At 34.9% G+C, this 13,670-nt stretch overlaps 1 protein-coding gene across 4 annotated transcripts in view; it reads right to left on the minus strand.

Annotated features, from left to right (window-relative positions):
- CSRNP3 (cysteine and serine rich nuclear protein 3) overlaps positions 1-13,670 on the minus strand; it is a 192,253-nt gene that overhangs the window by 66,967 nt on the left and 111,616 nt on the right. For all 4 annotated transcript variants that reach the window (XM_033112467.1, XM_033112468.1, XM_033112470.1 and 1 more), the window contains one exon: positions 10,876-11,046. In XM_033112467.1, coding sequence (XP_032968358.1) covers positions 10,876-11,046 — 171 coding nt within the window. The remainder of the gene's footprint in view (positions 1-10,875; positions 11,047-13,670) is intronic.

A 13,670-nucleotide genomic window follows, 5' to 3' on the forward strand; every position in this document is an offset into this window, starting at 1 on the left:
TTTCCCTAATTCCTAATGGAGTTGTGCATCTGTTCATAATTGTATTCGCCTTTTTTCTGTGTATTATCTGTTCATATTCTATGGCTACTTTTTACTGTATTAGTTTTTTCTTATTTTTGTACGAGTTCCTTTTATATTTAAATACTAATTCTTTGTCAGTTAATGAATTGCAAATATCGTCTTCCAGTCTGTAGCCCATCTTTTTACTCTCTTGATGGCATATTTGGTCACATAAGCAAGTTTGCCTTAATGTTATTTTTCAGGCTTTATGATTTTTGCATCATACTTAATATAAAGATACTCTCCTATATTTTTTTCTACAAGTTTTACAGTTTTAATTTCTTTATCATTGAGGTATTTAGTTCATTGTGAATTTATTTTTATTTGTGGTATGAGGCAGAATCTAATTTCATTTTCTTCAATGTGACTGGCCAGTTGTCAAAACGACATTTATTGGAACAGTTCCTCCTTTCCCAACTCATTTGCAATGCCTCCTCTGTCACATTCCAAGTTGTCATTTAAAGAGGGTCTGTTTCTAAGCTCTCTGTTTGTTCCATCTGCAGTCTATCTGAGCTAATCTGATGCATTTTAACTATTACAACATTTTATATGTTGAGGTCTGTTAGGGAAAGCACACCCTTCCCTTTCTTTATTCATTTTCGAAATTGTACTTGGTCATTTTTTTAGCCCTTGACCCTTTCACAGAAATTTTAGGATAAGTTGGACCTATGTGTATTTTTTCAATGCATAAAGGAAAAATTTAATTACACAAAAATGTAGAGGATAGCATAGTAAACCTCCAGCTTCGGTATTTTTCAGTCTCATTTAATCTATTTCTCTTTTTTGCTGGGCTCTTTGGGAGCAAGTCCAAGATATCTCTATTTTCCTGTAAAAATTTTCATACATATCTTTAAGAGATGAGGACTTTGGACCTGCACACTGTGGACAAAGTGATCAGGCTACAATCACTGAAACCTGAAATAAAGAGTCAGTCATGGGAGGACTGTTTCAGGCAGGATCTTAGGGCAAGAAAGGTTTGTTATGTTCAAAGAACTGAGGTAAGATCAATGTGGCTGCAGCTTGGAGAAGGAGGGAAGACAGGAGAGGAGAGCAAAGGCTTACTCACATGAGGCTCTACGGGTTCTGGAGGCCATGGTTATAAGTACGATTAGAAGCAACTTAAGAATTGAAATAGGAAAGTGATGTCCTACAATATAGTCCTGCATAGAGAAGAGGCTGAGGCTCCGGAGAGAGGAAGCAGAGTAGCTGGAAAGCTCCTGTGGCAGTCCAAGAGAGAGATGAAAGTTAAATGTACTTGAGTGATACAGTACAAATGAAGAGAAGTGGACGGACTTGATACATATTTATATAACACATGACTGTGGAAGACAAAGTAAATAAATAAGAAGACAAACATAATTTAAAAAAATATCTCAGCAGGCTGAAATAAAGAGCTAAATCTAATAAGTTCCAATTCATTAAGGTTAAATGTGAAGTCCTGATCCTGAACTTAAACCAAACCAAATGACAACTAAATGAACCGTACTTATATAATGTTAGTGATCTGACGTGGTAATGCCTTTTTTCCTAGCTGATTCAAAGGATGATGATGAGGTGAGAGCAACTTGGATTCCCTCAAGTGTGTTGTTACACAGCTACTGGCTACTGCATAAGTAGTTGCACAGCATCCAATTAAACAGTGATGTTTCTTCCTGGGAAAGCTATATATAAGCAAATGAAATGTGAAAGGTACATGTTAGGAATATATAACTAGTGGGACCCTACTTAAAACACAGTTCACCGCTACATGTATTCGAATCTAATAACCAATAAATCAGGATCCTGATATATCACAATCACAAATTACAGCATTAGTTTGTAAATTGGTATTTATTTCCACGAATGTTCATGCCATTATGAAGACCTACAATAAACGCATCTTTTTTTCTCAATTATATGGTTTAGTTGTACTAAAAAAAGGACAACTCTTTACGGAGCAAAGTGTTATTTATCAAGTATTTAACAGTAAGTGAACCAGCACCAGGCTAAGTACTGAGAGGAACACATGCTTAAGCTCTATAAATCTCTAAAAGAGATAAGGTTTATGTGCAAATGACAATGTAAAACAGAATACGGTAAGTGTTGGAAAAGTGCTAAAGTGCTGTTAGTTCGTGAACTTCTGAAGAAACTGGATTATGTCTCAGTTACTTTTATATTTCCAGCTGCTTGTACTAGTACAGTGAAAGGCAAATAGTAAATGCATAATAAGTGCCTAGTCATTCATCCATTTATATAAATATTTTTGAAGCGCTTACTAGATGCTACATATACAAATACCTAGATCCTGCTTTGATGAGCTTATCCTCATTCATTCAAAACTCATTTTGAGTGCCCTGCTTATAGGTAGAAAGTAAGGATATGCAGCAAAGGACAAATATTAAGGCAGGTTTTAGAAGGATGAGAAGGCAAGGAAATGTGCTACATGTGAGGTAAGAAGAGGTCGAGTGACATGAAGAGGCTGGTAAACACTCAGTGCTTTGAAATGGAGAGAAAAATTGACTGTGGGCACCTGGTAGGATGGTTCTATGGCAATAGTGAGTAGCTGAGTTTGAAAACACACATTTTTGTCATTTTTCTCCAAAGCTTCTTAAAGTTTTCAGGTACTTTGAATAAAAAGGGAACATGGAGTGAAGAATTTGGGAGAAAAATGGTTAAGAGTACTGGCCTTCAAATTAAAAAAAAAAAAAAAAAAAAAAAGACTGAAATAATGGAGCAAATGAAGGGTGAAAAAATGTGTATAGACAAGAGGTGGGTGCTATGTTGGAGAAAACAAGGATGAGGTAAAGAAAAGAGTGGGTAGAGGGAGAAAGGAAGTGGAAGGGAAAGGGGTGTGGTCTGAGTTTGGAATACTAAAACTTGGTATGTTGGAGGATTGTAAAGCCGTTCTAGTTTATGAACATATTCTGGATGAGGCTGTGGACATGCTGTTAAGTGAAGTAGAGGTAAGAGACACGAATGGAATAGATAGAGGTGGTCAAAGAAATATAAGACTAGTGGTTCCATGAGCCATTCATCACAGGGCTGCTGACATCGTCACTTAGTGGGGAATGCGGGGATGGAAAGGATATTAAAAAAATCATTGCCGAAGATTTCGAATGTTGGTGAATTACCAGGAGGTTCTGGGGAGATGGCAAAGAGGATGAGTAGGAGACACTTGGTAAATTTTTCATAGAGAAAGAAATATTGATAGGGACCTTGTAGTAGGTACAGAACTTCACAGTCAGAGACTGGAAGGCAGAGAACACATTTCAGCCTGAAGGATGGTCTAAGAAGTAGCAGTGGTTAACTTACTGACGTATCGTTACTGAAGCTCTCAGATGAAATGATCGGAAACAATTCCTTTGTATCGGTCAAAGGGCTTTGCAGTCCATTCATATGAGTATTTTCTGAAAAGACCACTAGGTCATATCTATCTTCCTTCACTCATAATTATCCCAGCTACTTAACTCCCTTATCTCCAACAAAGTAAACACCTAATGATTCAACTAGTCTATACCTGGTGTTTAGATACATGACCTAGTATAGTAGATCTACAACTAGTTCAAGGTCTGATCTGACAAGGCCTGGCGAATTGGTTGTTTTCCAATGTAAGGGGACACAGAAAGTCTGGGAATCTCTTAATTTAATAGTAGATTTACAGAGGTGTCTTGACCTTGCTTATTTTTTCCTACTTGGACTCTGCTCTAATTTAAGATGCTATCTGGATCCTTGTTCTTAGAATTATATTATCACAGAGTAGGAAGGAGCTTTTGAAGGTCATGTGGTCCATCGAAGACTTCCCCTAAAAAACTGTTCAGTTGCTCCCGGAACACGCTTCCATTGTTTAAAGAATCACTGACTCTGGGGTAGATTCCTATACTTGTCCTTGCTATAGTAAATTGTCAAATTAAAATGGCAATGCTGGGTAAACATGATCTGTCACTGCATCTCCAAGTTGTATTTACTACTTGTAGTCTATCATTTTGACCTTTCTGAAAGCACCTAGCACCGAGCCTGTAACATAGATGTACTGTATTTGGTGAAACTGACTTTAAATCTTCAAGGCATCTTTACCGCTTGATAGAGAAGAGAATATTTCAGTGTTATTTCCGGTATAGTAAAGTCTCATGTCAAAATCTGTTTTCTATTGATTATTTATTTCCAAATCGATTATTAAATGTGTAGTAATTGGGAAGGAAATAACATTGGTGGAAGACTCTGAATTGGGTGCACGTGGTGGTGTGGTTTTGCCCTGCGTATTCAGAGAGTAAAGAGAGGTAAGTAATAAAGGAGGAAGGAAAACATAGATTATAATCTCAGCTCTTGGGTAAATTATGAACACATCTGAGTGTTCATTTCTACTTTTATAAAATGGGCACAATAATGGCTTCTAATACACAACAATTTTTGGATATCAAATGGACTCAAGAATGTGAAAGTGTTTTGTAAATTGGGGAAGGGGAGAGTGGCAGATGAGGGTAAAGGGAATCAAATATATGGTGATGGAAAGAGAACTGACTCTGGGTGGTGAACACACAATGTCATATATAGAAGATGTATTACAGAATTGTACACCTCAAATCTACGTAATTTTACTAACAATTGTCACTCTAATAAACTTTAATTAAAAAAGAAAAAGAAAAAAGAAACTCTTATCCTTATGTAGGACATCCACTACCTGCTTTCCTCTGCAATTTCGAATAGCTATCCTTTTACCTCTTGATAGTTTCCCTTCCTAAATACTATACATTTACTTGTAGAAACACTCTGTTGCAGGAAAATTAATGTATTCCCTTTGGGAGGGATGTTTCATCACACAGCTTCTCCTTATTCATGTGAAGTGCCAAAAACCTTGAGAGGACAGAAAAAAAATCAGTCCTCTCTAGCTTCTCTGTAACTCTCCTTTTGACAGTGCTCAAGTACAGGCTGATTGGCTATAAAGCCACAGGGATTTGATGAAACAAACTGTTCCACGGCAATACAGAATCCAGCTGCTTGTATCTCAAGGGAAGTACAATGACCTTGGTTGGTCATTGGTAAGTACGCTAGTTGCCTAGCAAAACTCAGAAGTCCAAGGAAAAAGGCATAAGCTTTTACTAACTTCTATTTTGAAGATTTTGTTATCATAATGTGATGTGTTGCATATTGAATACCTTTACAGAAAGCTTAGAATATCATGGAACTTTCTATTACCATAACTGCTGACGTGTCAATCTTATCAAGTCCAATATTTGTAATGATAACAAAATGTTATGTTACACAATATGTTAGTGCTTAGAAAGCACTAAGTACATGAACTATTTTAAATTTGAAAGATGAGCTCCATGAGATTTCAAAAACCATATTTTTAAAATTCTCAACATGAAATTAAATTTGGTTTCCTAATAGTACACAAATTTGATAGTTATCAAAAATTCTTCTCTACTCTAAGACAGGTATTCATTTTTACTTTTTGAAAGTAGAAAAAATATATTAAAGAAACAGAATTCATCAATAATAACATTTCCAAAAGCCTTTGTCCATAGATTCACATGCAGATAATAAGACCACTTCAGATAAGTATATATTTTAATCTAGATGAAAAAATAAAACATATTCTTAAAACTGTGCATCAATTTTTGGACTAGCAAATAATATGAAATATATTACTAGAAACAAGAAACACTTTAACTACTCCTTTCAGACTGGTTAATATGCTCAGATCTTTCATACATTAAATATGCTAGGTAGAATTTTCATCTTCTGATTCTTCATTTTCTCCCACTTTTCTTTCTTTTCCATAATGAGAATTTGGTAAACTAAGCAGACTATTACATGAAAAGAACAATTTTAATTAAATTAATGATTTAATTATCTTTAAAAATCATGAGAAATCTCTGCCAGATTTCATTCAATACAAAGTTAAATCAGCAATTTAGTAAACTAACTATTGTCAATTACCCTGTTTCCCCAAAAATAAGACCTACTCGGACAATCAGCTCTAATGCGTCTTTTGGAGCAAAAATTAATATAAGACCCAGTATTATATTATATTATATTATATTATATTATATTATATTATATTATGCCCAGCCTTACAGTAAAATAAGATTGGGTCTTATATTAATTTTTGCTTCAAAAGATGCATTAGAGCTGATTGTCCAGCTAGGTCTTATTTTCGGGGAAACACGGTACCACTGATAATAACTGATGAGCTAAAACATTTCAATAACTTTTTGGACATCATAAAACATGTCTATTCTATTCAGTGCAAAAAATATCTTTTGGACGTAACTCAAAAAAGTCTTCACTAGTTAGCTGGTGTATTGCATAATTTAGCTGATCATGGCATTTCAATCTGCTGTTTGCATACATACATACAATCTGAACTCAAGTTACTTTAGCTTAAAACTTATTTGTTGTGGGATACATAAAATATTAACAGAAATAAAAATTAATAAATATAAAAAGTCATCCATCATTGTAATAGCTGAACAAGTCAAATAGCTTTCACTTTTTAGAGCACCTTACCATGCTTTGCCTTATGTATACACTGACTTTCACTAAAATTATAGGTGAAATTTTGTGTTCTGCTTTTTTTTAACTTTACCTCATAAATATTTTACATATTGCCATAAAATCCTTATGACTTTCATGAAAAAAATTGAATTTTCATGCAAAATTAATGTATAAATTACCATAAATTCATGGGTTATTTCACCACACCTAAACATGTTACATTCTTCTTCCCTTCCCCCAACACATGTTTTTTGGTACTATCATCAAGCACCAACATTTTCATTTATGCATTTTCCCCCTTGTTTTTGATTTTACCCCTTCAGATAAATTATCTGAAGTATAGATTTATAGACGTGAATATTATCATGGTTCTCAAGTTTCCAAAGTGCTTTCTAAATTTCACTACCATCAATAGCAATGTCTATACCTGTGATTTGTACTGTGGCCTTCACCAGGATTTAGATATCAGTATTTTTTATTGGAGAGAGGAATACTAACTTCATGGAGATAAAATTTTATACTATGATTTTATACTAAAGAAACATCACGAGTATTGTTTTACCACTGTTGTTAAATGTTTTAAAATATTTGCTAATCATATTTTCTGTTATGTGGATTATCCTTGGGGTATGTGTCTTAGTATTTACCTAAAAAAAATTGTGTTTTTTTAAACTCTATCTAGAAAATAACTGTATATCACAATAACCGCAAATATTATTCTCCAATATAGGTTGTTTGATAATACTTTGGGCTTTGTGTGTAGGGTTTTTTTTTTTTTTTTTTTTTGCAGCAGATAAGTTTAGTAATTTTACATTATTAAATATGTTAAGTATATTGCAACGTGACCTTTTTGTTACTTCAAAGCTCATTTAATGATCTTACCAAATGTCAGACAAATATGCAACTTCCCCCATGATTTGATTTAAAAAAATATTTATCTATTTAATCCATCTCTAATGTATTTTTGTTTATGTTGTGAGATGTATATCTAAATTACTTTGTTTGCTAACTCTAACACCACAACCATTTATTAAATACTCCTTCTTTTTCCCATTGGTCTATAATGCTCTATTCTTGTATATATTAAATTCTTGTATGTAACATATTGAGATTTTCTATATATTCTTAGATCTAGCCAGTAACACAAAAGTTAAATTATATCATTTTCTATTATGATTTGCTATCTGGAATGGCTTTTCAACACATATGCCTTCTTTAAAAATATCCCTTTAGGATCCTACTGAATGGGAGAAGATATTTGCCAGTGATATACCCGATAAGGGGTTAATATCCAAAATTTATAAAAAAACTCACTCAACTCCAAAAAAACAAACCCAATTAAAAAATAGGCAGAGGACATGAAGAGACATTTTTCTAAAGAGGATATACGGATGGCAAACAGACATATGAAAAAATGCTCAACCTCACTAATCATTAGAGAAATGAAAATAAAAACCACAATGAGATAACACCTCACCCCAGTCAAAATGGCTATCATCAACAAATCAATAAACAACAAGTGCTGGCAAGGATGTGGAGAAACGGGAACCCTTGTGCATTGTTGGTGGGATTGCAGATTGGTGTAGCCACTATGGAAAACAGTATGGAGGTATCTCAAAAAATTGAAAATGGAACTAGCTTATGACCCAGCAATTCCACTCCTCGGTATCTATCCGGAGAAATCCAAAACTCTAATTCGAAAAAATTTATGCACCCCTATGTTTATTGCGGCACTATACACAATAGCCAAGACATGGATACAACCCAAATGCCCATTGATAGATGACTGGATTAAGAAACTGTGGTACATTTATACAATGGAGTATTATGCAGCCATAAAGAAGAATTAAATCTTACCATTTGCAACAACATGGATGGACCTAGAGAACATTATGCTAAGTGAAATAAGTCAGACAGAGAAAGACAAATACCACATGATCTCACTTATATGTGGAATCTAAAGAAAAGAATAAGTGAATGAACTAATCAGAAACAGTTTTAGAGACATAGAGGAAAAACTGATGGTTGCTAGATGGGAGGGGGTGGTGAGAATAAGGGGGAAGATGAGGGGATTAGAAAGCACAGTCGGTAACCACAAGATGGCCACGGGGTTACGAAAGTCAATTTGGGGAATGCAATCAATAATGTTGTAAAGATTTTGTAGGGTATCCCATGGACACTTGTCTCATTAGGGAGACCACCTCAGGGATGACGTAGATGCCTGATCACTGCACTGTACACCTGAAGCTGAAGCTGAACAATAATGAATATCAACTACAATTTTATATATATATAGTTACCAGAAGCGGAGTACAGCATTAGGAATAGAGATGGTGGAAATGTAATGGCTGTGTGCGATGTCCGAGGGGTAGTAGATTGGGAGAGGGGGTTGTCACTTTGTGAGGGATATAAATGATAAATGTCTAACTATTACATTATTTTGTACACTTGAAATTAATAAAACTTTTTTTTCAAAGAACCAAAAAAAAAAATAAAATAAAGAATCCCTTTATTCTCATTAGCTTATTTTTCCAAATAGATTTTTATCAGTCTATCACCTTCCAAGGCAATCCAGTTGAGAATTTTAAGATTATACTCCTATATTTATAAATTAATGTGAAAAGATTTAGCTTTAGTATATTGTTATATCCAGAAACATAACCTGTCTCTTCACTAATTACAGCATTCTTTTATAATTCACAATTATAATAATATTTTAAAGACACGTCCAATATTGTAATTAAGGGGCAGAAGGAGATAATGGAAAAATTGAAGACTATGGAATGGGACAAGGTTCAAATCCTGTCTGATCGTGGGCAAAATGCTTAGCATCTCTGAGCCTCAGTTATTTCTTCTGTAAATTAAAGGGAGTGGTGCTACCAGTATTGATGTACAGAGTAGTGATAATGTATCTAAAGCTATTGGAGCATAACCTGTATCCAATAAATGTTAGATATGATCATAATTTTTAATAACGTGCTTAGTATTTGACATTCTACAAAGTTCTTTCATGTGTATTATCTCACCTGCTCTGTTGATCTTCACAAAACCCTATTTGATGATGATGCCATTATTATCACTATCAATATAAAGACAAAATTGGTAAAGATATCTTTTTTTAAATCAAAAACATGAGCTCATTTCTTATCATTATGACACATGTAAATGTATTTGCAGATTACCTACATCACACAATAACGTTGTCCCTAAATATTTTACAATTTTTTTTCCTGCTATAATAGTTGTAATTGATCTTGCATTGTATTTTCTATTTGTTTTGCTTCCTTAAAGGAACACTATGGATTTGGGTATATTTGTTTCATGTCCAACAGTTTTATTGAGTTCCCTGTTACCTCTTAAAAACATGGTTAATTCTTTTGGTTTTCTGAGTTATCACATTTCCAAAAGAAATTCTAATATTGTAGAATCATATGTTTATATAATCATCTACTTAATTGAAAAATGAAAGAAACTAAGACTAGTTATCAATCATGGTATATTAAAATCTTCTTGTTGGAAACATAAAGTCAAGAAGATTACTTAGCTATTACTAGTGAGTGTCCTTCAGCTTGTATGTTGTATTACCTTAAGAATGTTTCTCATCATTCTTTCAAACCTCACGACACCTTGCCTGATAGGAAGGGATGATGTTGCAGAGTGGCAGAAAAAGGAATCAGAGAAACCATGCATTTCTTCATCTTTGTGGGCTTTAAATATTATTCTTGGGGCTGAGAGAATAAAGGGATAAACTACATGCACTTGCACACTTGGGAGAGTTTTGCTGCTTTTCTTTTCTTTTCTTTTCTTTAATCTCTTAATGCATGGCTGGTTAAGCTTTTTCTCATCCTAACCTAAACCTTCAATTCTCAAATACATCCCCCCCTTTTTTTTTCTCCCAGAATATTGTTTCAGCTATGGGAGGATAAAATACTTTGTGCCTGTGCTTATCTTTTCCCATCTACTCCCTGAGTGGGGTACTTTCTTCAAAAAGTAATAATAAGAAAATGTCTTTTTCCATTGTATCAGTTGGTTGACATGACCAAACAATCCCCTGTGAACAGCAACCTAAATAAAGAAATTCACTGATGCCTCCAGCATATTTCATTTTTACTTAATCATGATTGGTTTTCAGATCAATTGTGTGTGTGTGTGTGAGTGTGTGTGTGTGAGTATATATATATATATATATATATATATATATGTATATCTGGATATATATATATATATATATATATATATCTGGATATATATATGAAGGCTTAAAAAAATGACCAAGATGATACAATTATTTTCAGTGTAGAACAGACAATCAGTTTCAGGTATGGTTTCTGTACTCACGGGGAAAATGATTAGAAGTGGACGGATTGACACTGTCCCCACTGTCAGCACTTTCACTGCTGGAAACTTCATCATCTGATTCCCGCACAGAGGAGCAGGGCGAGGAGCCGTCAACTTCTTCAAACTTCCTCTTTAAAATTCCACTCATAGCTGCAGCGCTGTCACATGTACCTGTAACCGGAACGGGAGCAATGAAGCATTGAAATATTTGACCGCTGGATGTGTAGCCAAGGTCTCCAGAGTCATTTTTATATGGCTTTTTATACATGAACTGAGCTTTCCTTGAAGGGATCGCTAAGCAGGTTTTTCATTAAAAAAAAAAAAAATTCAAATTAACAAAAATTAAGTTAAATTAAATATGAGCATTTGAACTTTTGATTACTAAAATGTACCATTTTTTTTTACATGGTTCATTTTAATGTAATACCTCTATACCTTTCTGTTGGTAAATTGAGAAAAATCCACCTGAGTCCATGAAATTCTGTAATGAAAATAAATGCCAGTGGCCCCAAAAGTCCTAAATGATTACTGCTTTATATAAAATTCATCTGGAAGAAACACAGATAAGTACGCAAAAACTTCATACTCAAGTTTTAACTTGCGAGAAACCTAATTAGCTGAGCACAGTTGAAGCATATGAAATCAGTTTCTAAATTTTAGGTAGTTTCCATTCTAGTGTTGCAATAAGGTAAAATCTGTCCCCATGATACCTGGTTGCTGAAGCTGTTGCCAGTTTCAGAAACTTCCTAAGGCTGTTTACCTGGAAGATAGCACTGACTGAGAGGGGAGGGTGAAGGGTGGAGAGTGGGCACAGTTTCACCTAAATCCTTTCTCTAGGATCAATGGCTTTCCCCTTCTCCTTGGGCTTTCTCCACCTTCCCCATGAGATTCCTCATGACTATGCATAATCTCCCAAATAAACAGCATAAACTTTGCTTGCAGAGTAAGATTATTTGGGGGGAATAATATACATACATACATACATACATACATACATACATATATATATATACATATATACATACACATTAGCTTAGATATAAGTACATAGTGTTACATTCCTAAATTAGGTTAACTTAGCTGAAAGTATTACTAAGTCTACTCTATACATTCTATCTTCCATCTCATTTGTCAGCTCATTTGAACTCTCATTTGAGTTCTTAAAGCCATTCTCTCCTTTTCCTACCAGAGTATAGCCATCAGTCCTGTTGATCGGGAGCAAGCAAGACCTTTAAAACTATTCTGACATCTCCTTCGTTACATTATCTAGGTACTGCCCTCACAGATCTCTGAAATCACGCCTTCTCTGCACAGATCACAGAGCAAGCAGCCTGCCCAGCTCTCCAAGGTCTAATTCAGTAGTTTTCGAAGTAGGCTACTTGGATTAGCAGGCTCAGCATCATGTGGGAGGGAAATTGTTAGAAAAGCAAATTCTCAGGCCCCACACTCCAGATCTCCTGAATCAGAAACTCCCAGGGGACAGGGACTAGCACCATGTGCTGTATGAAGTCCTCCAAGTGACCTGGATACACATTCAAACCGGAGGACCGCTTGTCTAATTTCTAGTCTGTTCTCCAGCACCTTCTCCCTGGACTTTCTCCCTGTTCTCCAGCACCTTCCCCTTCTTGGGTATGTTCATATACCAGCCCTAGAGAGTCACATAACCCAGCACTCAATTCCTAGTCAAAATCTCTTCTTTGGACATCCCTGGTGTGATTTCTAGTAAAAATTAAGTACAGTATGAGAAGCCACTAAGTAATTATCATGAATTTCAATTTACCCCACTCATCTAACTGGTACAGATATGCTTGACTCCTAGAGTGGAGTAAGGGCTACAAAAAGAAGTAGAACATGTTACCTGCCCTCAAGGAGTAAACATCCACTACACTGGGCTCCATCGAATTGAGAACACTCCCAAACTCGTGTTCTATGGCCTTGTTTTACTAATCCATGTCTTTTGCATGACATATTAACACCAGAGATGTGACAGCAATAAGAATATACTGCAGTGTCCACTCTTTTGAGAATAAAATCTCTATTCTGACTGGTTTTATTAGCATATTATTTTCTCCATCTAAAAGAGTGTGAAAGGCATAAAATGTTCATGCATAACTGAGCAGGGCAAAGAGGAAAAAAAATATTTTAAGTAAGTTCTTGAAATAAAAGTAGGACAGGATATACATTTTAAAGTGGTTCACTTCAAACAAGATGCAAAGTAATGCATGAGGGAGAAATTCCAAGACAAAGTAATACAAGATGGAAACCTATGTTTAAAAAGTACATTTTTACAATAAAATGTTGTAATGGGTGCAGTTAAAAAACATGTCCTTAACCTCTACTTCCCCATCCCACCTTCCCCACCTTCCTTACGAAGGGAAGATTTCTCAAGAATCAAGGACCCTCAGTTGGGCCACAGGGAACCACCTTCCAATATGGCAACAGGTGGTAGTTGGTTCTCTTCCTTTCTCACTTCCTCTAGAATAAGAAGGGGCATTTTTGAAGGGATCGAAAGTCTCCTCCTCCCTGTGGTATTACATTTGGAACTGGCAAGACTTGAAGCAATGGAGTCAAAGATTGGATGTCATTTCTGTCTATTTCTTTGGGACTGAAAGAGCCTGAGCTAGACCCAGGTCAAAGAAGGAATCACTTAGAGTAGATTAGTATCTAAGCTAAATAATAAAAAATATTAAATAATTATATAAAGTTAACATATATCTAAGAAACTGGTTAAGTGCTAAATTGTTTGTGCAGCAATCATAACACCTATCTAGTTTCACTGCCTTTAAAAAATACAT

This window comes from Rhinolophus ferrumequinum, chromosome 8 (genome assembly GCF_004115265.2).
Source record: "Rhinolophus ferrumequinum isolate MPI-CBG mRhiFer1 chromosome 8, mRhiFer1_v1.p, whole genome shotgun sequence".
NCBI classification, from domain to species: domain Eukaryota; kingdom Metazoa; phylum Chordata; class Mammalia; order Chiroptera; family Rhinolophidae; genus Rhinolophus; species Rhinolophus ferrumequinum.